The following is a 26,339-nucleotide window of genomic DNA, read 5'->3' on the forward strand; positions in this document are numbered from 1 at the left end:
TTTCACAGGGGTCGCCTAAGACTCTCTGCGTCAGTGTTCTCGATTTGTAAAATGGATAAATGTAAGGGTTGGGGGTCACCACAGTGTGAGGAACTGTATTAAAGGGTCGCAGCATTGGAAAGGTTGAGAACCACTGGTCTAGATTGAGGCAAGTAATTCTACCACTCTACTCTGCATTGGTCAGACCTCACCTAGAGTGCTGTGTTCAGTTGTGGGCACTGCAATTTAAGATGAATATTGAAAAGCTGGAACATGTACAGAGGGGGGCAACCAAAATGGCAAAAGGTCTGGAAGAGAGACTTGGGGAGCTGGGGATTTTTAGTCTGGAGAAGCAAAGGTTAAGGGGGGGAGATAATAACTAAGTTTAAATATTTGAAGGGATATCAAAGAGGGAGCAAGCTTGTTTTCTGCTGCTTTGGAAACTAGGACATGGAGTCATGGATTCAAGGTGCAGGAAAAGAGATTCCACCTAAACATTAGGAAGAACTTTCTGACTGTCAGAGCTGTTGGAATTCACTGCCTCAGAGTGTGGTGGAGTTTCCTTCTTTGGAGGTTTTTAAGCAGAGGCTGGATGATCACATGTGTTGTGATTATGTGTTGCTGCATGATGCGGTCATTCAGGAGGTTGAACTTGTTGGCCCTTGTGGTCTCTTCCAACTCTATGATTCTATGATCTGCATGCATTTATTTACTAGTAAAATGATGACAAGATGGATCCATCCACCAACTCTGAGATTTACCTTAATGAGCTTTTCAGACAAGAACTTCCAACAGCATCAACATCTCTCACTGACCAAATTTTAACAAGGGTTTCCAAAAAAAAGGGGAAGATAAGCACAGACTGTACCAGAAACAGGGACTATTTGTACAAATACATTTGAAGCAGGAGGGTGGATGCTAAGTGAACCACACTGGTAGTAAGGACTGTGCTCCCATGTAATGGAGAACCCTGGAATGTATAAGATTGCCTTTTTCCATTGAAAGTTTCTTTGACTATGAAGGATGTTCATTCTGAAGGTCTCTGAAGCAGGGAGGGAAATTCATGGTACAAACTTCTGTTTGTTTGGCTGTTCAGATATTTACATGGCTTTGACTAGTATGGATGTTTGTTCACAAGTTAATTAAACAACTTGTTTTCTTTAATGATTTTCCCCTACATAATACCCATACTGGCTACAGAAAATAGGTATACAATATTAGATTTATTCAAAAGGTTGTTTTTTGAATTCTACAGAAGAGGGCGATATAATACTTTTGATTAGATGAATTCAGTCATGAAAGAGGAAAGCCAAGTGATCTATAAAAAGAGATGACACATGGAAGGAACCGAATGAAAAAGCAGAATATCATTTTACTGCAAAACTTGTGCTGACGTCATTACATAAGCCTGTTGAGGGTGTTATGTACTTTAGTAGCAATTATGATCTGTATTTTATGCATAATCGCCTTTCTTGTCTGAACACAGGAGGATTTGTTCCCTTTTGATCTTTTTAGTTTGCAGTGTAGCCTAGCAGAATTCACAAGTTTATGCTAGTTTTGTCTAATGCCACAGGAATTGTGGGTGTCAGTTTACAGATCCCTTTTTTGTTGGCTTTGGAAGCTTACTCGTCATAGATCCACCCATCAGTTACATCTCACCGTAATAAAGCCATTCCCTGCCGCTGCCTCCTGGCGTTTGAGCCTGGAAGCTGCCGAGAGCAAGAAGTGCAGACTTTCTTAAGTTTCTCTTCTGAAAACAGTGCTGCCTTTAAAAAATTGAAAACAATGCTTCGGATAGTGGTGGAATCTGCTGCAAATATCCCTAAAAACAAGTTTGGGAAACCAGATCCAATTGTATCAGTTATTTTTAAAGGTAAGTAAAACTAACTTGGGGAATAAGATCTTAGAAATGATACTTTAATCTCAGTAGTATGTAATCTCAGAATGTATGACAGCTGACACAAACTATATATGCCTTGACCATATGCAGCAGGATTTGGGAGAATTCTGAAGAAAGTAATATAAGACAGTTTTATTAAAAGAATGGGAAATGATGGAGGGGGTGACATTTGTGGGCAGTACTATTTCAAAACTGTCTCGCATCTGTGTAGACTTGTCTTGCCTACACACCTACCCATATCTGCGACTGAACTGCACCTTTGCTTGTAAATTATTCTTCTGCAACATTAGACAAGACATTTGATAGTAATTGTTCTGTCGGTATTTTATATTCTGTTAAAAACAGGAATTTTTTTATGAGGGGTAATTCTTTTACTGTTTGCTTTAAAGTTTTGTTCAAGTTTGTAAACATTTTAAATATATCACATTTTCTATAGGAAGGTGTTTTGTTTCTCTTTTTGAAACACAAAGATTTGTGTTGTGCAAATTATCAACCAAAATGTGAAGGCGAGACTGTAAATACATTTTTCTATTTATGTGAACTTTTCTTTCATTTTTTTTTGCAATTATTGCAGTGGATTTTTTTTGCAGTTAGTGCAGTGAATTATTGCAGTGCAGTTTGATGCATCCTTTCTCCACAATAAGATCTGGTTGTAGTTATGTACCTTGCAAGATATGCAACAGTACAGTCCCATGCAGAGTTATTCCAGTGTAAATCCATTGAAGCGATTGGAATAACTCCACATAAGATTGCACTGAAAGTTTCACACAGTGTACTTAATGTAGTCTTATGCAGAAGTACCCTACTTAGGCTACGCCCGTTGATTTCAGTGGGATTAGACTGGCATAACTCTACATTGGTTTGTACTGTAAATAAATCACACTGGACTCTGGCCAGACCTTTGGAGATACTGTTCTTTTGAGTATCATTATTTGGATGCAAATAACTGAACTGGAAAAGATTTTTCTGGACAAAAATAGCTGCAAGGCCTTGACTGCCAGACAATTGCTACAGTGTAATACGAACATAGATTTGTCTCTTAAACATTTCTGAAATATGTAAGTAAAGCTGGGAGAAGAAGTGAAATGCCTCTTCTTTCAATTTTTATTTATAATTTATTCAAGTTTCTACCTTGTTGCCATATTTTAGGGACATTTAGTGCTGTCCTTGAATTAAACTCTTCCCACTGATGCCTTGCAAAACAGGAACTTGAGAATGATTGACCACTGAACTAAATATGTTTTACTTTTATGTTGTGAAATAGATGAAGAAAGGCACACTTTAAAAGATTTGTTGTTTCAAAATCTTGTACAGAAAAATCAAAGGCTGAAATACAATGTAAAAAACATATTTATGATTCACACCATCAATATCCGGATTTATGTTCAAGCTGTTTTGATTTCATTTTTTCAACACAACTGGGTTTGTATGTGGTAGGCTGCATGTATGCAGGAATTATTACAATTAATTATTTTATTATGCGAGCGTGTGTGTGACTTTAGACTGAGAGATGAGTTAGAGAAAGTCAAAGCCTCAGTAAACTGTTAGACAAAAGAAAGACAGCGCGTCTGAGAGAACTGTGAAAGAGAAGCTGTCAAAAGTGTCAGAGTGACAGCATTTTGAGTGAAGTCCTCAACGTATTTGTTGCCTCAGTTTTATTTTATTTTATTTTGTAAATATTTTGCTTGAAACCTTGAAGTTACCTATCAGTTATAAATAAAATCTTACTTCGAAGAAATATTGGAATCTCACCCTATTTTCTTTAAGACCACATAAGACTGACTTATAAGCTCATACACACAATGAAAAGGAGGTAAAGGGATTAAAAAAATTATATTCCTGGTGGCAGCTACCATATGGGGAAGAATGAAGGGAACAAATATTAGTTGGCCCATATATTTATTTATAAAGAGGAAAAAAGTGGGCATTGCTTTTGGTGGGCGCGAGTGGAAGAGTCATCGCAGGCTTTGACTTTCAGACTGTGTTTCAGGGATCCTGGGGCTCCTCAAAAGGTTGATGGGGATTTGGTACGAGGAAGATCAGCAATGATAGGAAAGCTTCCCTGAAAAATCTTCCTCTGCAGCATGCAGCCACTCAGAGTGTTGAATGCATTCTAGGTGTGAATGAAACATGCCCAGAATACTTTGCAACATGCAGGTCTTCATCATCAACAATGATGTGTAAGTATTCCCTCAGTAGGAAAGTCTATATAGGACCTTGGTGGCGAACCTTTGGCACTCCAGATGTTATGGACTACAATTCCCATCAGCCCCTGCCAATTGGCTATGCTGGCAGGGCTGATGGGAATTGTAGTCCATAACATCTGGAGTGCCAAAGGTTCGCCACCACTGATATAGGGTCTTTCCAGTCCTTGAATAGCTTCTAGCAAGTAGATACAAATAATGGCTCCCCAGGTCATTTAGTAGACTAGCAACATATTTCATTCTGTTTGAAACTCATCATTTATAGAATTTATAGTATTTATTTGTTTGTTTAGGATTTATATTCCACCAAAGGGGATATAAATCATATTATGATGCTTAAAATGGATGCAGCTTGAAGAGATTACTTTGTTCAGGAAATGTTGGAATTGGGAGGGGGGTGTTAAAACAAGGGTTAAAAATGTAACCTATGAATCAGCCTTAAATGCTATTTTTGTAAAATTATTAACTGAAAGTTTCTAACAGCAGCAGCCTTCTAGGCAGTGGAAAAGCAAAGCAGCATGTGCCTTTGTGGGATTGAGATGTGGGTGGTGTTTCTAGGATCACAGCCAAAAGTAAGTGTGAGTAGAAGTAAGTCCAGTACAAGCAAACCATCATGGCCTAGGATGCAAATTTAGAAAGCAAGAGAGCATGCTGCAAGCAAACATGCAGGATAAATCTCAGTGGAATGGAATATGCTGAGGTAGTATGCAGTACTTCTGATAGCTAGTGCCAAGGAAAATAGCAGTCAAGGGCTATCACAAGCCTTCTCTAATTATGGCCTTCTCTGGATATCTGGCTGGCCACTGGCCAGTTACTGAAACCATGGTGACTGCTAATGCTTGAGTGAAATTCCTCCTTGACATTCTCTCTGGTAAGAGCAGGCTAGAAGTCATAGTCAAAAAGACCAACAGACCTCCCAGAGGGTGATACTACCAGCTCCCTCAGGCAGAGGTAGGGGTTTCCACTTGGTGTGTGTGGGCCTTCACCTCCTATGTTTTGTGGCTGATTGCATGCTCTGCAGCAGCCATTTTGTGGTTGCATCCATGCTCTGTCTTAGAATTCCAATGGTGTCCTCAGACTCAAAAAAAAATAAGGTATAGACCTCTTAAATAGAGAGTTGATATAGCTTGGGCATAAGGGTAATGTGAATTGAGAACTTCTTGGTTTCAGTGTCATTTCAGACACAAATTAATGATCTGGTTTCAGGCAAGCTGTTGTGCTTGGGAAATTAGTAACTGGTGGGAAGCCTGTAAATCTCTCATTTTTATTAAATTTTAGTAGTTTGTTTTATTGATTAAAACACTTATACTCTGCCTTTCCTTGAGGTCAGAAATGGATTACAGTAATGGTTTAAATGTGTTAAAAATAAAATGACAAACACCAAATCTCTTCCTCTGCCTGCAATTTGAACCCTGTTTGGTAAATAAAGTAAACAGACCTTACAGTACCTGCAAAGAGGTCCCACCCCTCCTTCAGAAAGCCCATTCCACAGAGCAGGAGCAACAATAGAAAGGGCTTGGGCTCTGGTTTATGGCAAATGGGTGGCCCTAAGAGGTGGGATAGCCAACAGATGATTGTCTGACAACCACAGATGGTGCTCAGGGACATACAGAAGGAGATGTTTTTTTCAAATTCATTCTTAATGATCGTTGCTTTGCCTTTGGATCATTCAACGGTTTTACTTTCTGCAAAGTCTTGCAGAATGCTAATACAGGGTGGCTCTTATAACACAGTAGGAAAATATATGGTGGGCTGGAAAACCATTGGTGCACAGAACTGAGTCCTGCTATGGATATTCAAGACCCCTCACCTGCCTTGGATGGGATGGCAGCAGCAACCAGATTTACAGTGCAATCCTTAAGTGATGTTATACCTTTCTAAACCTATTAACCAGCAGAAGTGTGTAACTTTGTTTAGCTTTCCATTGTTATAGTGCAGACCAATCCAGAGTTACTTCAGTCTAATCCCATTGTTATTAGTGCATTGAGACTGAAGCAATTCTTTATAGGAATGAAATTTGGTTTGTTCAGCCTTGTTCGTAACTGTTACCTGTGTATGTGTAAAGTGCTATCAAGTTGCAGCTGATTTATGGTGACCCAGCAGGGTTTCAAGGCAAGAGACTAACAGAGGTGGTTTGCCATTTCTTACCTCTGAATAATGACCCTGGTATTCCTTGGTGGTCTTCCATCCAAGTACCGTACCAACCAGGGCAGCCCCTGCTTAACTAAGCTTCTGAGATCTGATGGCATCATGCTAGCCTTGGCCATTTTCACAGAGGTGTCTCTGGACTGATATGGTTTCAAAAGGAGTTACATAGTTTCAAAAGGAGTTTACTTAGAAGCAAGATATCGTAATTTCAGCAAACATCCTTTGAAGGAAGGAGGCTTAAGTGTGCATCCTTAGCTGTCCTCCTTAGGGAACATTACTGTCGCTCAAGACTGTCAGGAAGGGGTAAGAAGGCATTTCTGAAGTACTTCTTTGAGGGCAGTGGATCCCAGCAGCCATTTGGGAGGCATTTTGGGCTGCAGCTGTCATGGGGAGATGAGCGTGTCAAACTGTGGATTTCGACCATCAAAATGCTCCATTATATTCAGTGAGTTTGTACCAATGCACTTTGATGTTACATATAGATTAAAGCAACAAGATTTAAAATATGACTTGATTTTTAAAAGACATTTTTCTTTGCAAGTTGTAACTTTGCAGTCCTTTGAGTCAGTATCCTGCGCAGATCATTTTTTAAAAAAACGTTAATTCCTGTAACATGAGTCAGTTCCCTGCTTTCTGCTCAAAGGCTAAACAGTCAGCACCTCCCTTCTGCATCCAGCAGAAAGAAATAACTGTGCAGACTGACTCACACATTGCTCAGAAGAAGAAGGGATGGAAATATGTCAGTTTGTGTCCATTTTCTAATACTTTCACTGAACTTCATCTAAAAATTTCTTAGAGGCTTGGGACAATTTTGGATATTATTTAGGTTTGGGTGTTATTAGTGGAGACTGATGCATCAAGAGTATGTGTTGGGTTTCAGGATCTGCATATTTTTCCATCACATTTCCACATAAAAAAGGAATGTTTGAGTAAACTTCATGCATTCCTTGAGATCAAAATCATGGGGTCTCAAGAAACTTTACAGGTGATAACAGTGAAGGCAGAGAATGAAACTTTCTAGAATTATGAAGGATGTTTGATGATACAATGATAAACTCTTAGTCCAGCTCCCTTTAATTATAGGCCAATCAGTTTACTTTCTATTGCCGGCAAACTCTATGCAATGCATCTTCTACAATAATTAAAGTCACATCCAAAGGACCAATTTGTATTTCTCCTGGGAATGTGATTGGCTGTTTTTTTAAGTCCATTAACTAACAACAAAATATCTGTAAAACAATATCAGAACCACCAAGCCTACTTACAGAAAATCCATCCTCAAAAGGTTTGCCTTAACACAGTTTGTGGAAAGATAGAATTGTGAATGTTTGCCCAACTTTTCCTCTTAGTGGGAGTTAAAGCTGGGAATGCCTGAGCATCATCTGTACCAGATCATCCTTTTCTTCAAGAAGGGGTCTTCTAAACTTTAACCTGCTCAGATGAACATGACAAACATGGCAGAATATAATGGCAAAGATATAATCAGAAGTGTGTTTCCCATTTATACTTGCAGAAGTAAAGGTTAACATAATGAACAATGGAAATGACAAAAATGAGCGAAGTTTTTTAAACTGAATATTTTTACTTCATTTATTCCTCACTTTTCTCCCTAATATGCACCCAAAGTGTCTTACATCATTCTCTTTCGTTCCATTTTATCCTCACAATAACCCTGTAAGGTAGGTTAGATTAAAAGAGTGTGACTGGCCCAGATCCTACTGCAGCATTCTAGCCAGTACACCAACTAGTCCTCTAAGTAATCTCTGTTGTATAAATTATTAGTCACAGTATTTGTACTTTCTTATTCAAATGTAGATTTTCAGCATACTTTATGAAATGCAATGCCATATGCAATGCCCTGGTGAACAATTGGGTGAATCAATTTGGCCTTGCAGTTAGGTATTTACTTGGTTGCATTTGAAACATTTTATATTTTGATATATTATACTTATAAGTTCTTGTTTTTCACAAGGTAATCCAACTTTGTTTACTTGCAGATGAAAAAAAGAAAACGAAGTCAATTGACAGTGAGCTCAACCCTGTGTGGAATGAGGTGACTTTTTGTTATTCTTGCTTCCGCAGTGTGTGATATGCATGTGTGATATGCATCGTATGTGTGCAAAAGTCAACCCTCTGCCCCATTGAGAATCTCTGACTTGGGCCACATAGAGTAGGAGATGAAAGGAAACATACAAGTGTCATACACTTCCATTCTGCATGTGTCTGATGCTCAGAACTTCTGTATGTCTTTCTGAAGAACCTGCATATGGAGATGGCTTGTACATTTCACTTTATAAAGCAATATTGAAGTTTTGTTTCAAAAGAGAAGAGACATTTGCACTTTCTCTTTCCCTTTGTGTTACACCACAGCTGCTTTGAGAACCAGGAAAATGAAATGTTCTTCATTCAAAGAGAAATTAAATTTGTCTAGAAGCTGTGCAAATTAGCATGAAATGAAGTGATTTCTTAGAGTGAATGAAGGCCACAACAGGTGTGTGTCAGCTGAGGCATATTTCTGACTTGCTGAACTCAATAAAATTTTGTTAGCTATTTCAGTGAAGAGGGCTTCACAAAATTGCTTTTCAAGGACACCTTATTTTGGGGGGAAAGATCCCTGTTCCTGCAGCAGCATCTTGCACCTGGTCAAAAGCCATTCCTGAGGGTCAGATGTCCCTTGGGAATTGCATGGAATATTTCACTAGAGGACAAAAATGTTCAGAAAATTCCTCCTCCTTATACCAGCTGGGTTTTTTTAGCATCCATTTATGGACAAGATTGTTCAAGGGGAGGCAGTTTCTGACAAGGACCTTCAGGGAGAAAGGGCACCTTTTGTAGGAAGTGGAGCCTCTACTAATGCCGTGGAAACTGGGGGCCTCATGAATGCTATAGTTCATGGAAGTAGTTTCCCAGATTCAACAGCAGGGTGACCATAACATGTATGAACAGCATCTAAAAGTGGTGCCCTTCAGATGTAGCTACAGCTACCAATTTTCTATAGGACAATCCCATGTAACTTGGTCCTGCATCTGAATGCTACAGTCACATGGGCAGGGCTTCTTATGTGAGTCTTATCCTTGCAGTCAGCAGAAACTACCAGACTACATCCATACTGCCCAGAAAACCCACCACAGCCAGTTGATTCTGGCCATGAAACCTTGAACAATACAAATGTTTTAAATTCATTAAAAATTGCTTATCAGTTTTATTTTCATTTTAATAGCTGTTATGATTCTCTCTGCATAGATACTTGAGTTTGATTTGAAAGGAATACCTCTGGATATATCATCATCCCTTCAGATTGTTGTGAAAGACTTTGAAACCCTGGGACAAAACAAGTATGTTGATCATTAAAAAAAGTTTCATTTATTTTGCTTTAACTGAAAAGTGACTTTTAACAATAGCATCAAATAATTTTGCACTAAATGTGTATGATAGCATTAGCTAAATGCTTTTTAAACTTCGAGTATAGTGCAGGATTCCTTCACTACTGGCTATTCTCCTTCCTACTTCAACTGTCTTTCTGTCAGTGTTTTAAACTGTGAACACAATGGGAAGATATGAGCTGCACTGTAAATATATTTCTACCTCCTTATTTAGCATATCAGCTATTAGTCAGTTCACATGTTATGCCATACTCAGTTCCATAAAAGCAGCCCTAGAATTTCTACACTCTCTGTATTTCTTCTCTTTGCATGCTGTGACTGCCTCCCACACTTCCTGGTTAATGGCAAATTACACTAGAAGATTTGCACAATAAGACTGTAAGTCAAAGGTGAGGTGAGAAGAAGGTGCTCTGAAGGTGAATTAAGAGTGAATTGAAGAAGAGAACTAAAGAGTGTAGACAAAGAAAACTTATGTTTCTGCAGAACCTAAAGTAAATTTGAGAGGGATAAAAAGACTTGTTCTAGTTGAAAAATAAAGCATCACTATCAAGTGCTTGTGGTGGGTTTTCTGGGCTGTGTGGCTGTAGTCTGGTGGATCTTGTTCATAACGTTTTGCCTGCATCTGTGGCTGGCATCTTCAGAGGTGTATCACAGAGGAAAATCTGTTACAGTGTGTAACAGACAAAACATTAGGAACGGGATCCTCCAGACCACGGCAACACACCCCAGGAAACCCACCAGGACCAGTTGAATCCGGTCATGAAAGCCTTCAACAATACATCACAATCAAGCTTTTTTACTGCCATAGACAAGCATAATAAAGCTTCACAAAAGACATGTGTGTGTGAAGGGCCGTCAAGTTGCCTTGCAGATGACTTATGGTGACCCCAGCAAGGGGCTACCAAGCCAACTAAGACTCTGCCTTCCTCTGCAGAGTCTTCCTTGATGGTCTCCCATTCGAGTTCTGATGCTGCTTTGCTTCTGACATCTTGCAAGACCATAATGCCTTCCAGTGGTGGGATTCAGCAGGTTCGCCCCACTTTTGCAGAACCTGTTGTTAAAATGGTGCTTGTAAACAACCAGTTGTTAAATTATTTGAATCCCACCACTGGTGCCTTCCCTTCCTCACAGAAGGCATTCTTTTGACAATGGGCAAAAGAAGATGCTAAGTTTATGTAAGCCCTCCATAAAGCTTGGCTAAAAATGGGAGGGAACTGGGGTAGTCCTTCAGCAGATTTTGGGCCGGGATCATAGTTGGGTCAGCTTAAAGCCTTTCCCAGGTAGTTATCAGGCTATTATTTGAGATAATTATAATACACATTAAATATATGTTCTCTTCCTACAAGCCCAGCTTATATATCTGGTGAAAATAATCCTATGGGATGGACCGATAGCTTAGTGGGAGAGCATCTTCTTTGTGTGCATAAGGTACTGGATTCATTCCCCAGCATCTCCAGCTTAAAGATTCAGGAAGTGGTTGAATTGAAGACTTTCTCTGCCAGGGACCTTGGAAAGACACATCCAGTCAGTACAGAGATATATAGACCAAACATCTGACAGTAAAAGGAAATATCATGTGTGTGAGAACTGTAAGCTTCAACAGGATTTAAGCAGCCTATAAGAACATAAGAACATAAGAACTAGCCTGCTGGATCAGACCAGAGTCCATCTAGTCCAGTGCTCTGCTACTCGCAGTGGCCCACCAGGTGCCTTTGGGAGCTCACATGCAGGATGTGAAAGCAATGGCCTGCTGCTGCTACTGAGTACCTAGTCTGCTAAGGCATTTGCAATCTCAGATCAAGGGGGATCAAGATTGGTAGCCATAGATCGACTTCTCCTCCATCTGTATGTAGGATTGCTGCCAAGCACATAGGCTCATTCCGCACATGCAGAATAATGCACTTTCAAACTGCTTTCAGTGCTCTTTGAAGCTGTGCAGAATGGCAAAATCCACTTGCAAACAGTTGTGAAAGTGGTTTGAAAATGCATTATTTTGCGTGTACGGAATGGGCCATATTGTGGCATATTGTCCCCCGCTGTGAAGATACACATAAGACCAATGCTACTAGTATCATAGTTGTTTGTATTGTGTGATTTGTTTCATTATTAGAGTTCCGACTGATAATTGATAATGATAATTGCTCTTTTATGTGTAGTAAATTACAGTGGTAGGATAATACGTCATTTTTTCATTGGAATTATTTTATGTGTGTGATTTTTATCTCTTAATGTGGGCATAACAATGTAAAAGGTTTGGATTTACTTCTCATGGACCCACCCATTCAGTGTATCAGAGAGAGAAAGCAATAATGGCTGCTTACAGCCTCCACATCTTATTGTGTGCTATTTACTGTTGTGATTCATGCTGAGGTATTTTGTTCCTAGCATTTAATTAGATGATAATTCGGAAGGGTGTTTCCTGAATACAAAGCTCAGTTTCTGTTACTTTCACTCTCTTTAAATATGACATACTATTAACAAAGTGCTATACATTCTTCTATCTATAGAGATAATTTATAGCCCTTCTCGTTAGAAAATAGAGACAGATTTTAGGAAATTATAGATTGTTTTTCTAGTTGAGGAGAAATGTGGGTTTATTTTCAATATCAGTGTTTTAATGTGTTAGATTCTTGGAAAAGAAGTTTCCTACCTACCTACTGTTGCTCAACCCCCATCCCACATGAGGGTTCTCAGTAAGAGTGACAAATCAGTAAAACTTGCTTTCTTTCCTTCCCAATCAGAAGTGCCTGTGTGCCTGATGATAAATGAGTATAGGATCCAACCCAGTATGTTCCAGATTTTTTAAAGTTGCTTGTTATGAATGCTGATTGTAAGAGCGGTTGTGGGATAATGCTTGTTTTCAATTCGATACACTATTCTTGTCAACTGTAAAGTCAACCTGCACTTCACATCTGTAGTGCTGTTAATTTGTTAGTATCATCTGTACAGAGAATCAGAGGCGTAGCAAGGGGGGAAAGCGGCTGGTGCACCAGTGCATCCTCCACCCCGTCCCACCCTGGAATATCCCCGTCCCGCCCCGGAACGCCCTTGCCACACCCCCATAGGGGCGCGGCCCCGGTGCGTCAGGCCCGCCCTTGGAGCTATGCCTCTGCTGAGAATGTACTACCATGTGTCAGTTTTTAAGTAAGACCAGGAATATGTGCCAGCTGTGAAAGAAATTCAGACATATCCCTGGCCAGAAGTAGCATGATTTTTTTAAAAGTAAATAGCTTCTTATCTGACCGTTCAAGCAGTTTAAGTCTGGCATCTAAGACAGGATTTCAGTCGGACGTTGTTTCGGTCTAAACCATCTCTATCCATTTATAGGCTAATGTTTGCTCTTTCAATAATGTTTATATTTGCATTTCATATAATAATCCAGTGTTGATCTTATATCTAAAGGAAGAAAGGCAGGACATAAATATTTATTCTGAGTAGCACCCAATTATAATACAAATAATGAGCGAACAAAGAAGACTTCCTGGGAAAAGTGCTTTGTTTCTGCCCGTAGGCCACTCATGACAGCCACACACAGCACTAGTTGTAACTAGAGTTGGCGTCTGCTTAAAAAAAATGTCCTGGCATTCTCTTGTGATTTTTACAGCAGGTTGGTTTGTGGAAATCAGCAGGTGTACACAGTGTGGAACTAATAACTACTAAATATGTGCAGTTTAAACTGCTGTTAAATGCACAGGAGCTGGAACTGGTAAAAAGAACATCAACCACTTTAGTTATTATGTTCTCAGGAGTTTATGTGGGACTGAGCAACATGGTGGTTGTAATCAGTAATCATAACTACTCTGCTGTCTACTCCAGTGTATCCATGGCTGTTCAGATACTGTGAATAGTAAATGAATAACCCAAATGCGCTACCGTTTAATCGGTGCCTCTTGTAATAACTCTTGTCAGTGAATAAATCCGTAGCCAGTGCTTCTGATTGTTGATGACTGTGAGGAGGTGATGTGGGTCAGTGACAGAGCGTCTCCTTTGCATGGGGAAGGTTCCCAGTTCAATCCACAGCATCTCCAGTGAAAATGATTAGGTGGGCTGCCAGTCAGAGAAGACAGTAGTTGAGATGCTGGCAGATCTTTGGTCTGACTCCGTAGAAGGCAGCTTCATGTATCCACTCCTGCAACTGATAGTTTACCTGATGTTAATTATGGATGTTATGCTGCAAACTATAGTTCATATAAAGTCATCCCAAGCATGGCCATTTCCAGCGATGGGCAGGATATAAATATAATATATTTTTAACATATGTGAACAGCAAACTGTAATTCACAAGCAAGAGGAAGGGAATTGCAGTGCACTGAGAAAGGAGGGAGAGGTCTGTAACACATTCCTGATCTCTTCCATATCAGTCTCCAGAAATGGGAATTACACCTGGACTAGACCTTTTCCCACAGTAGGATAGGTATCAGGAATAAAATCAAATTCCCTGTATGTGCTGTGATGTCATTTTTCAGAATGAAGTAGCTCCTTTAAAACCAACAAATAGAAGTGGATGGTCAGAGATTTTAGCGTTGCACTTTTTTCATTCTGTCCCGACTCCTGTTTTATTCAGTCTCTTAGGATACAGTTATTCACTTCAACAGGAATCATATGTTAGAACTTCCCAGTAGATTGTACCCTTTATTTGTAAACATCAAACAATAGTCCTGACCAAAGCAACACGAATAGATGGGATTCGATTCCCAGCAGAGAAATTGCTGTTCCTGCTTTGGCCAGTTTTTAGTCTTAGCTGCTCTTAAGAGAATAAGTTCAGTAAAACAATTTTCCTCCTTTTGCAGCTGTGCACTGCCAACAAACTACTCATTACTGTGGCATGTCCCTGTAGTTTAGACAAACAGGAACAGTGTGCATTTTTCCAGTTCTTGAAACTTGCTTTGACTTGTAGAAACTTTATCGGATTTAAGACCAGACTGGGCTTAAGACATAATTGCTGCAGCAACAAAATATAAGCTCGCTTGAAATGCAGTTTTGAAAACCCACAACTGCATAATGTTAATGTGTCATACAAGAGAACGGTAGGCCCATGCCACGTGACTAACTGCATGACTAGGTTTTCCCATATAAGAAGTCTGGATGAGAAAAGCCATCTGCTTTTTATTATGTTGGCACATTCTTCTAAACTTCCCATTTTGTTAAATTTTTTGTTTTCCTTAAGATTTTTTCTTAATATAAAAGAATCATAATAATAGGAGAACATATTCAATTCAAAAAGATGTTCATGTTTGTGGGAAGCCAGTTTCTACAAAGTTTAAGTGAAGCAATTGTATTTTTTTTGTGTAGGAGGAGAAACTGGCAGCATTTTTTCCAGACACTGAATGGTTGGTAACCTAGCAGCAAAGGATCAAATTGGTAGGCCAGTCCCCTTGCTTAAGTAAACAGCCATTACTCCACAGTGAGGAATGTACATTCGCAGCACGTTTCTGAAACTCTCATGCAACCCGGTCCTATGCATGCTCACTTGGAAGTAAATGCATCTGTGTTTAATAAGACTTGCTGCCTACTGGATGTGCATTAGGACTCTAGCCTCAGATTTGTCAACAGGACAGTTCAAACAATTTCTAGTTCTTTATCCTGTATACAAAACATGTTACATCCTGATATGATGTGTTAAAGCACATATGGGGGAGGGGACTATTGACTTTATATGGCAGCAGTCTGTATCCTTCTTAGCATAGTTCATAGAACTAAGCAGCTCGTGACATAGAGAAGAATGTCTAAGAAGGGCCAGTTCCAGTGCTGTGTATTTCCACCCATCAGAAAGTGCTAGTGATGGGAGAGTGCTTCATGTGAATGTTTCAGGTGGGATAGATTTGTTTTGACATTGCACAAGGCAAAGTTGTTGCCCAACAACAGTAAGCAGTTGGTGTGAACACATGTTGTTACAGGTTACCACAATTTAGATTTAATCCACAGAAAACCCTATGCAAATAGAAATCTTGTGCATTATGAATGCCACTTGCAACTAGAACTGTGCATGCTGAGGGTTGTTTTTTTTTACTGCTGCTAAAGGGGTATTGGTGCTGTGGCTATCTGGCACAACTGTACAGCGGCATCAAAGTTATGACAGATTTTCAGAAGAAGAAGAGTTTGGATTTGTATCCCCCTTTCTCTCCTGTAGGAGACTCAAAGGGGTTTACAATCTCCTTTCCCTTCCCCCCTCACAACAAGCACCCTGTGAAGTGGGTGGGGCTGAGAGAGCTCCAAAGAACTGTGACTAGCCTAAGGTCACCCAGCTGGTGTGTGAGGGAGTGCACAGCCTAATCTGAATTCCCCAGATAAGCCTCCACAGCTCAAGCGGCAGAGCTGGGAATCAAACCCGGTTCCTCCAGATCAGAGTGCACCTGCTCTTAGCCACTACGCCACTACACCATAATAGTGAAAGACAAACCATTTATATCTATGAATCAGGAGCCAGTTCTGTATAGTGTAGTGCAGCATGCAAGGTTTTGGCAGAAGATGTCTTGCTTAAAAGCTCTACTCAGCGATTGAAGTCATTGTGTGTCTTTGGGCCCGGCACTCTTCTCTGCCTAGACCACTTCACAGAGTTGATGGGAGAATAACACTAGGAGCATACCCAATATATGGTGCCTATCTGAGCTTCTTGAAAGAAGGGTGAGATAAAAAATGTGATGGGTGTGTGCGCACTAATCTAGAAAAGGGAGAAAAATTTAAAAGAGGAAGCGAGCTGGAAAAAAAGACTGAGAAATTTGAGAGAGTGTGGAATTCAGACATAGAAAGATTATGGCAAAAAAAGGATGTCCAGAAAGTTTGTGAGGAGGGTACAGAGAATTGTGTTAGTATTTATCTAAGGCGTGAATATTTAATACTTGATGGGAATAAAACTTAAGATAGTATCTGTGTAAGAAGGCCTGATGCTGATTCAGTAGCAAACACAAAAAGAAACTGTCCCATTGGCTAATTGTCAGTCAGCAGGTTGATGACATCATCTATATTTATAGACTTGGATCTCTTCTGACCATGGTGTTAACAGCACTGGCAGCTTGCAGCAACTGAGGGCAGATCAGACAATATATTGTTATGGTGCTGAAGCCAGAAAAAAGAACAACTGGGATAATTACTCCCAGTGAGCCACTGCTATATTGTTCTAAATCACAGGTGTCAAACTCATGTCATGCTGGCAGGGAATGATGGGAACTGTATTCCATAACATCTGGAGGGCCACGAGTTTGACACCTATATTCTAAATGCTCATTGCACACAATTATATGTGTATCAACCAATTGTGGACTTTGCAGAGCTGGCCTGTCCCACATCCCCCTCTTACTTCAGTGGGAGAAGGAAGTCAGCCAAAATACTGTTCTGTCCGAGGAAGTGCTTGGTTGGATACGTTACACTATATTTTGAACTTGTAGAAATTTCTTCAAATTTCTATAAATTATATACATGACAAGTCCTCTGACTGGAAGTCAGCTGTGGTTTGCCTTCCAGAAGAATATCTCTGAGGAAGAGAGATAATGTAAACTTTATTTCCCTTCCCCAGAACAGCAGGCTGAGAATCAATGAAACCCATGAATCGCACTGATAGCTGCAAGGATAGATTGGGAGTTGCATCATGATTGTTGAGTTATTGTGTCAGGTGGAATAACTGGCAGGAGGGGGCAAATATTGTGAAGCAGCCATATATATATATATATATATATATATAAAAAAAAACATTAAAAGTGCATGTGTCAAGCAAGGATCTGTGGTTCAGTTAAATGGGATTTCTTTGTAGAACTTCCTTTGTTTTGCTTAAAGTAGACTCTTATAGTCTTCAACAAAATGTAGTGTGGAACGACTGTAATCTATCCAGTGGATCAAGGTTTCTGGTCTGCAACTGGAGGCTGGAAGAGAGAGCAAATGATAAACCCACACAAAGCCATGATGTGATGAGTCAGTGTATCCAGAAGATTCCTTTTCGTTTCCCTGCCCACATCCTCATACATTGTGGAGTGAGAAGTATTGGCTGGAGATTTTTGTACTTAAGGAGTTTGAGATAGTCTTGTCCAAAAATGGAAACAGAAGTTCTTCTTGTGGAAAGAGGAAATGCTATAGCAGAAATGTCTGAGGCATTCCTTTCATTCAGCTGATCCAGTGGGCTGTGCTCCCTAAAAAGCAGGTTATGAGCTTTTAGGGTGCTCACAGACCTGGCCTTGCTGTTTGAAAAGCAGACTTTAGCAGTGGATCTCTCCTTTCATCCAATCTTGCCAAACTGGTCCATGCTTTTATAACCTCTTAGTTGGATTACTATAACTCACTATACATTGAGCTGCTCCAGAAACTGCAGCTGGGCCAAAATTCATACATCTGATTATTGTCAGGAGCGAGTCAGAGTATATGTTGTTAGGGTTGCCTGCCTGGTATCAACCAAAGCCTGGACTTTCCCATTGTGCCTCCTGCTTTGTGGAATAGGATCCCTGGAGAGGAGAGCCCCTCACTGAAGATCTTCTTTTTAGTGTGACTGCGCTTTTGATGGGGTATGAACAGCAGGCATCTTTTAGGGGATTGGGAGATACTTGCTTTTCTAGTTTTGCTTTTTTAAATGTACACTGTTTTAATTATTACTTGTACGCTACCTTAAACTAAGAGGAAAGGCAGGGAATAAATATTTTAATAAATACATAAAAGCTTGTGCAATAATCTGTGGCGTACCGCTAATGGGGACATGGGGTATCCCATGTCCCTGGGCGCATGCTGCCAAGCCCCACCCCCGGGCCCCCTGCAGGCTGGCTCCTGCCCTCCCCAGGCCCCGAGCCACCCCCTCTGAGCCCGGCCCTCCCCCAACCTCCCTACTGACTCCTGTATGTGGGGCGTGGGGCATGCCCCCGGACGCCACTTAGGCCCAATATGCATTTAGGCCCAGTACCCATTTAAGCCCAGTACGTCCATAATAAATATGTTAATTTGCAATGTGGCCAGGGTTTACTGTTCTTTTTGTTGCAAAGTCTAAAATGATTATCTCTGTTGAACTTAAATATACCGAAGCAAATAATTCAGTGCTGTATTAAAGAGACTACAGGTTTTTTATTTTTAAACACTGGAGCCCTTTAGTAACAGCAGAAGAATTCTCATCTCTCTCAGCCTCTGGGCCTTAGGAAACAACTGACCAGCTGCTTTCTCCCTTGTCAGGCCCTGGCCTCCTTATAAAATCCCACTGTATTTTCTATTTGTTCCCTCACAGAAAGAGAGATGTGAGAGCTCAGCTAGATGATATATATGACAAGTCCGATTCTACAAACCTACTAGCAGTCACATGTAACATCAGAGCACTAAAACTCTCAAGCACTTTGGAGCCCAATTCAGCTTGGGAGTGCAACATTGTGGGGGGGGGGGGGTTCTTTCTTTCTGCATCATTTTCCTCTTTAATGGGCCAAGAGTCCTTTCAGTTATCCTGTGTTCACTACCCGATATAGCAGATACGCTCCTGAGTTGCCAAGCCTTGTGAATTTCTTTCTGTCCCCTATCTTATAAAGTGATGTCTGCTTCCCCTGTCCTTCATCAAAGCTTGTTTATTCCCTCAGTACTTATTTTGGTGTCCTTAAGTTGCAAGAAATATGGTGACTGCAGCAAGGTGCTTTCAAGGCAAGTGAGAATCAGAGGCAGTTTGCATTGTCTTCCTCTTTGGATAGTTTCATAGGGTAGCTGTGTTGGTCTGCAGAACACAGTGGCGTACCAACAGTAAATAGTGCCTGGTGCAAGCAATGAAACTGCGCCCCCCCCCTCCTGTGGTGTGGCTGCTGGTGACCCCCTTAACTCTTACTCTGCCCTTACCTCCCACTGTCCACGACCATTGGGAATCCAGCGATTCCTCCCTGGACGCACAAAAGAAGGGCTTGCCCGCCTCTTCTCTGCACTGCCTGAGCAGTGGCACCCTTTGTCAAGCCCAGAGCCCGTCCAAAAGCCAGGCTGGAACTGGTCACAAAAGAGCTGCTCAGAGTGGAGGGGCCTGGCCACATGTGGCGGCCAGCTTCTCCAGTTCCTCTCCGGCATGGGCTGGGTGCTCTGGAATGTAGGAATTGCTGGTGCAACCCTGCTACTTATCTCCAACAGCCAGGCATGGTGGGGGGGCGCAAAAGTGGAGTCTGATACCTGCCTCCCTCTGGCAAGTCTGCTGGGCAGGGGATGAGAGCAGCCAAATCCTTTCTGGCCAGCAGTTACAGTCAGGCTGCAGGACTCCTGCCGGTCCTGGTGGCCTCTGGAATCAGCAGGAGGAAAAAGAGGCAGAGTGGGCACAAGAAAAGCTGGGAACCCTCAAGGGCAGTGCCCAAGTCTTCTGGGCTGCTGCTGCTAGTTGCCTGCAGATGGGGGGAGGGGCACATCCAAGTCTTGCTTGGAGCCTACATCCCCTCGTGCCCCCACCCCAGCTTCGCTACTAGCAGTAGAACAACTAGATTCAATTCCAGTGGCATCTTAAGGATCAACAAGATTTTCAGAGTATATGCTTTTATGAGTCACAGCTGAGAAAAGGAGGTTTGATTTTCAAAATCTTATACCCAAACATCTTGTTCTTCTCAAAGGTGCTACTGGATTCAAATCTAGTTGTTTTTCTGCAGGGATTTCCTCATCAATCTAACAATACATAATTGGCTAAGGGTTCAAATGAAACGACAATGAACCCTCAGCCAATTACTGTGCAGGCCGCAAAGGGACCAAAGCCCTGTGTGTACTGCACCCCCATTGGCTAGTTGGGAGCACAAGCGCCCAGCTGAGCCTTTCCCATACCTGACACCCCCAACCCTTTCAAGCCAGCCTCTCCCATTCTCCTCAGCCATGCTGGGCCAAAGAGGCCCAGCAAAACGCTCCTCCGCCCCTTCCCATCCCCTTTGCCACCCTCCCCCACCCCTAGCCATACCTTCCCACCCCTACACATCCCTTGCCACCCCCCAACCCCTGCCCACCCCTTGCCACCCTCTCCTCACTCCTAGTCACACCTTTCAATCCTCCCCTGCCCCAACACTCATCTTGCTGCCCTCCCTCACCCGTGGCTGCACCTTTCAACCCTCCCCCACCCCAACACTGACCATGCCACCCTCCCACCCACCAAAGCCACTCCTCTCCACCCTCTATGTATTCTCACCTTCCTACCCATCTTGAGCCAGGCCTTCAGGAGGAGTGTTTGTTGCACCATGAAAGGAAGCTGGTCAGATTGGGCGCTTCTCCTTAGTCCCAGTAAGAAAGCCCATTTCCAGGGAGATGGATGCTTCCTCTTCGACCCTTTGCTAGGGCCCATTGCATCTCCCCTGCAATAGGCTTTGCTGCTAGTCTTCCATATTTTGCAATGTCAATTCTTTGCCAGTTTAACTAGTGGCTTTGGATACCACAGACATGATTGTTCCTGCTCAAGGAGAGGTGAAATGTAAATGAGCCATATCATAGCCATGTCTGTGAAGGCCAAGTAAAAAACTGAAGGGAATGAGATGATCCAGCACTGTTATCTGTACTTCTGGTTGAAGTCTCCAAAAATCTGCATTCCTCATCTCTTAGAGCAAACTAACCTTTAAACACATGTCCTGTTTTCTTAAACTTTAGTAGTCAGGAGTTCACATTGCATATATATCATATAGATAAGGTAGGAGCATTCTTAAATGTAGGTTAAGCAGAATGTGCAAAAGTTATTCCAAGTACTGTTACCCACAGATCTGGGGGACAAAGAGCTTTGCCGGGATTGGGTGATATCCTCTATAGTGGTATGAAGCCACTGGTGCGTATTTAATATATTTATGTGACATAGAACTTGTTAAGTTTGCAGTTTGGACAAAGGAACACGGTCAGCATCTTAACTGTTATAGGGACTGACCCTTTCCATGACCATGAACAATTAATAAAGACTTCTACAGTATATGGATCCTTTCAGTTGGACCCTATAAAATTATAATTTCTGTATTAATACTATGTGAAGGCTGTTGTATCCAAAGCTGGGGTACTGTTAAATCAGAGAAAATGCCTGATTGTCTGTACTTGTATCATTATTGGTAAATTCTAGAATTCCAAAGGCTGACCCAAAATCTTTCCTTGCAAATTCTACAGTTTAAAAGGGTGTAACCTCTTAGGATGGCACCGTGAGTACCACAAAGTATGTGGCACTTACACATACAGTGTTGACAGAACTGACCTGTCTGAAACTCCTTGGAATGGAAACCAGGCTGGCTCCAGAGGTGGATCCTGAGGGGGCATGGGCTTTTTTCCCCCTGTAAAAGATATAAATGCTAGTTTGATTTAATACCTTTTGAACGGATCTCCCCTTCCTCCTTAGAATCTATATTTGTGAATGGGAGCATCTGGATAAAGATGATGAAAAGAAAGTTGTTTGAACTTTGATGGCAGTTTTAACAACCGCACCCTTGTTGCTTGTGACAGCAGCGAAAGAATGATTTATGATCAGGATAATTTTGACATTTCCTGAGGTGTTTCCATTTCCTCATACTATACAGGGCTTTTCAAAATCCAAATTAGAGTTACAAGTTTAGTTTAATTCCCTGTATGTTTTCATCAACACCATTTCAGTCAGTCGTATAAGGAAAAATTCTCAGCTTCTATGATATATTATATGCTCCTCAAATTTTCTGAAATAAGTTATATAAAGATATCAATGCCTCATTGTCTTGTGCTTCATATATTCCATTCACCCACACATATCTACCTCAAACCCCTACATTTTTCTATAGCTAGTGGTTACTTCCTCTCATAACGCTCTAGTGAAAGATAAATGCTGCTTTGATTTTTTTTTAAAAAAACCCTTAAAAGCAGTCTAGGAGTTTAAGTAAAATTCCTTAAATTTTTTGGAAACCATGGGCCCAAGGAGAATTTACCTTTGTACCTGCTGCTACTGTTCTTTCCCCCTCTTCCTTGCATCTGGGCAACAGATCCAGTTTTGCATTCCGGTATTGCTCTCTCAAACTTAGCTTAGCCTTGAGGCACTCTTGCTACATTACAGTCTGCAATTTCTGCCTGGTAGTAAAGACAAAGGAATGTTTTACGTATTCAACAAAATTACTCAGTAAGTCATACAGGTTGAAGGATCATATTTTTATATTTGTTCTGCTATAGCATGGGGGTCCAACATCCGACCTTTGAGCCAAATTTAGCCAACCTGACCCTGGGGTGTGGCCCACTTGAGGATTTTTTTTAGAAAAAATTGAGCTGTTTGAGGTACTGCCATAACAATTACATTATGAAACTGGGGCATTACGAGAAATTACTGACAAAAGAAAAACAGATATGCATGCAGCCTCGTGTGCTTAACTAAGGCGGATGGCCAAAAACAGCGGTGTGAAAACGGTGTGAAAACGATGTAAACCCTTTTAAAACAATTTACAATTTAAAACAATAGTTTTAAAACAATTTACACCGGTTTCACACCATTTTCACACCACCGTTTTTGGCCCTTGCGTTATCCGCCTTAACATTTGAGTCATGTCCAGTACTCGTATGCAAGGCATGTACCCTGTCAGCTCTGATTCTGAGTGATGTTGCTGTTCTAGAGTTATTGAGTGGCTAAGATTGGGGACAGATAGCACTGAGCCATTTAACCTTGTGGCCCTCTGTTGAAAAAAATTGCATGCCTCTGTGAGATATGAAAACTGCCCTTATTGTAGAATACTAGCAGGGAGATAATGTTCCTGCAGAAGAAGCTTTAAAAATGTCAGCTCTCTCATGCAGGCTGGATGCATGCAGTCTACAAAGACATCCATCAAATTAGTTCTACTGAGCCTTGCTAGATATGACATTGCACTACATCAGGGGTAGGGAACCTGCGGAGTTCGACCGAGCCTTGTCATCGTCGGCTCTTTCTGCCCGCTTGCACTGTGGCTCCACGAGGCTGAGCCGCCGGCCCCATACAGCTTTTCCTTGCCTGCCCCACTTGCAGGCAGCAGGGCGGGCGCACCAACTGCCCACAGTCGGCTGGGCCGTGTCGCGGGCTTCCCCTCTCGCCCGCCCCGTTGGAGCGGGGCGGGTGCTTTCCCGGCGGCCGGTGAGGCCGAGCCACCGGCTTCATCCTTGGGTGGGCGCATCCATGTGCTTCTCAGAATGAGCAGAGTAAAAGGTAAAAAAAACCCTATATATATAGTGTTATCTTTATTTTAAATGTCAAAAATTATTTGCGGCTCCAAGTGTTTTCTTTTCCCGTGGAAAACGGGTCCAAATGGCTCTTTGAGTGTTAAAGGTTCCCTACCCCTGCACTACATGGATGCAGAATTGCTCTTCAGCTGCAGCCATGTAATAATTTCCCTTTACTACTGGGCAACCCATGCAACAGGATGAAGTGATAGAATTATGAAGTGGTACAGTGGGCTGAACCACATCAATTTACAGGTGGGGAGGTCACATTTTAATGCAGCCCTACATTAAAGTTGTCTGAAAATTAAAAACAAAAGTGGCAGCTCTTCAGGGACAAAAGTTCCAGCTTAGCTATTTGCATATTGTGCTAGTTTCCTCATGTGTAATTATTAGGGGCGTAGGGGGAACAATCCCTTACTTGCAGTCTGAAATGGGATAATCCATTTTACCACTTCTGCATTTTACTGCTTTATTTCCAGCGCATTTTGCTGCATGCGCACATCAGGCCTTAAGCACCAAACCTGAAGTGGGAGAAAGTACCTCTGTTGGAAAAGATTCTACGGTGTGTGTAAAATGTGTGTGAAGTGCTGTAATTACTGATTTAGGCTGTCACCCATACACACGTTGTGAATTATTTGGACTATCAGTGATTAGTGCGAGGATTAGAAAGTCTCTACATATCTTATTCTTAAAACCCTCCTTCTGGAGTAGTAAGCTCAATTAATGGCAAGGATGTTGATCTCCAGAGCTTCATTCTTTGCTGACATCTGTACCTTTTAAGGGCCTTTCCCCACTCCCTTCCATTCCCCCTATGTCAAAACTGCTCTCAGCTGTCGCGGCATCCCAGGCGCGAGCTCCTGGCGTCTACCCCGACCCCGCGCTCTGTGCTTGGGAGTAGATCAAAAGGCATGCCAGTTCGGAAGAGCTCCTGGCATGCCGCACTCTAAGGGGGGCGCGACAGCGGCAGCGTCGGGGCGGCTGCGCTGTTGCCGCCCCTGCCGTGGGGAGGGAGGAGGAACCCCGCGCTACTCTCCTCAAGTAGCGCGGGGCTTACGGTAAGTGGGGAAAGGCCCTAATACGCATAAATGTGATATGTTTCTGATACTAACTGTATGGCTCATGAATGGGCTTTTCTAATTGGGTTAGTTTCCATAGAAAAACAGAGAGTTTGAAAATCACATGATTAATAGACCAAGAAATAAAGTGATACCTATTATGATTTTGTAATTAATTGGAATAAAAAGATATTTGAGTGAGGACATGTTAGACTCTCTGTTGTGAGGAGGTGGTGGTCGCCACTTAGATCTGTGCAGTAACTATGCTGGTCTCCACCTGGACAGTGGACATCAAGCCTTTTCTTTACTGTTGTACTGCAACCAAGATTTTAATTTCTGTAACCTTAATGCTTAAAGATAACAATATGTTCAATTTCATAGTTACATCATGTTCCTAATACTTTCTCATCTAGCTGACATATCCATTGTTTGATACTTCCTTGAAAGTGTGAGCCTATTGTTCAATGTGACAACCTATGTACTATTATTATTTTTCTTTTTTCACAGTATTCCTTCTCATTTTCTACAACAGCCTCATCCGGGGGAGGGGAGGTGGATCCACTGGTGGAAGCAGCATGTAGTCACGCTGGCGGATTTGCCCTTCCCGGTGCACTTGTCCCAGCAGAGGGGTGAATCCACTGGCATGTGGCCACTGCCGACCTCACCAGCAATGGGATGTGACATGGGACGCTGTACCAGGCTCTATGTACCGCAGCAGAAGTCCAGGGACGTGGGTGGGGAGGAGAAAACTTTAACCGACTCCCTCTTGGCCTTTTTCTCTGTTGTGCCAGCAGCCGGGACAGTAGACTTATGCCACCAAAAAGCTGACATAAGTCTATTCAGCCCAATAAGATTTGCTGGCAGCAGGGAGGCTTTTTGGCATTTTAAGCCTCCCCACACCACCGGGAAGCCTTTTCAGGGGTGGTGAACTAGCACAGCTGCAGCGCCACAGCCAGGCGCCTGGCCCCTTGGATGGGGCTGCCTGTGTCATTTTTTGACTGCTCAAATTAGGCATGCCAGCCTCTGAGTGGGGCCTGAGGATACCCTGGAATTACAGCTGATCTCCAGACTGCAGAGATCAGTTCCCTTTGAGAAAATGGATGTGTTGGAGGATGGACTGTATGTTTTTATACCTCATTGAGGCCCCCCCACAAATTCCAGGAATTTCCCAACCTGGATCTGGCAACCCTATCCCTTCCCACCCCCACTGGTGGCCAAGGGGGACCTGGCAACCTTAGCCCAAATTAGAAAAATAGCCATAAAAGAAGTTTTGGGAAACAGATCCAAGACCCTGTTATCTGTGTGCACTCTAACTCAGGACCTCAGTTCCTTCCTTTGCAAAAAGGGCAATAGATTATAAATATTCTTTTAATAAATAAACAAAGCCTATGCCAACTGTAGAGTTTGAAAGGTTACATTCAGACATCCATGATGTGTGCTTTGCATGGTGGTTGTAGGGTTTGAATGTGATGTGCTTTGCATGGTGGTTGCATGTGGCACTTCTACACTGTGAGCATATCATTGCACAGATGGTGCACATGGTCAGCTGTTATAGAGCTGATTGCTGGTAAAAAGAAGTACTGATAACTTATTGGAGCCA

The 26,339-nt window shown here is 41.9% G+C and overlaps 1 protein-coding gene across 2 annotated transcripts in view; it reads left to right on the top strand.

Annotated features, from left to right (window-relative positions):
• Positions 1–501: 501 nt before the first annotated feature.
• Positions 502–26,339, top strand: part of MYOF (myoferlin) — a 118,574-nt gene continuing 92,736 nt past the window's right edge. For both annotated transcript variants that reach the window (XM_048505859.1, XM_048505860.1), the window contains exons 1-3: positions 502–1,852; positions 8,229–8,284; positions 9,475–9,566. In XM_048505859.1, coding sequence (XP_048361816.1) covers positions 1,765–1,852; positions 8,229–8,284; positions 9,475–9,566 — 236 coding nt within the window. In that variant the 5' untranslated portion in view covers positions 502–1,764. The remainder of the gene's footprint in view (positions 1,853–8,228; positions 8,285–9,474; positions 9,567–26,339) is intronic.

Source organism: Sphaerodactylus townsendi, linkage group LG08, assembly GCF_021028975.2.
Source record: "Sphaerodactylus townsendi isolate TG3544 linkage group LG08, MPM_Stown_v2.3, whole genome shotgun sequence".
Classification (NCBI taxonomy): Eukaryota; Metazoa; Chordata; class Lepidosauria; order Squamata; family Sphaerodactylidae; genus Sphaerodactylus; species Sphaerodactylus townsendi.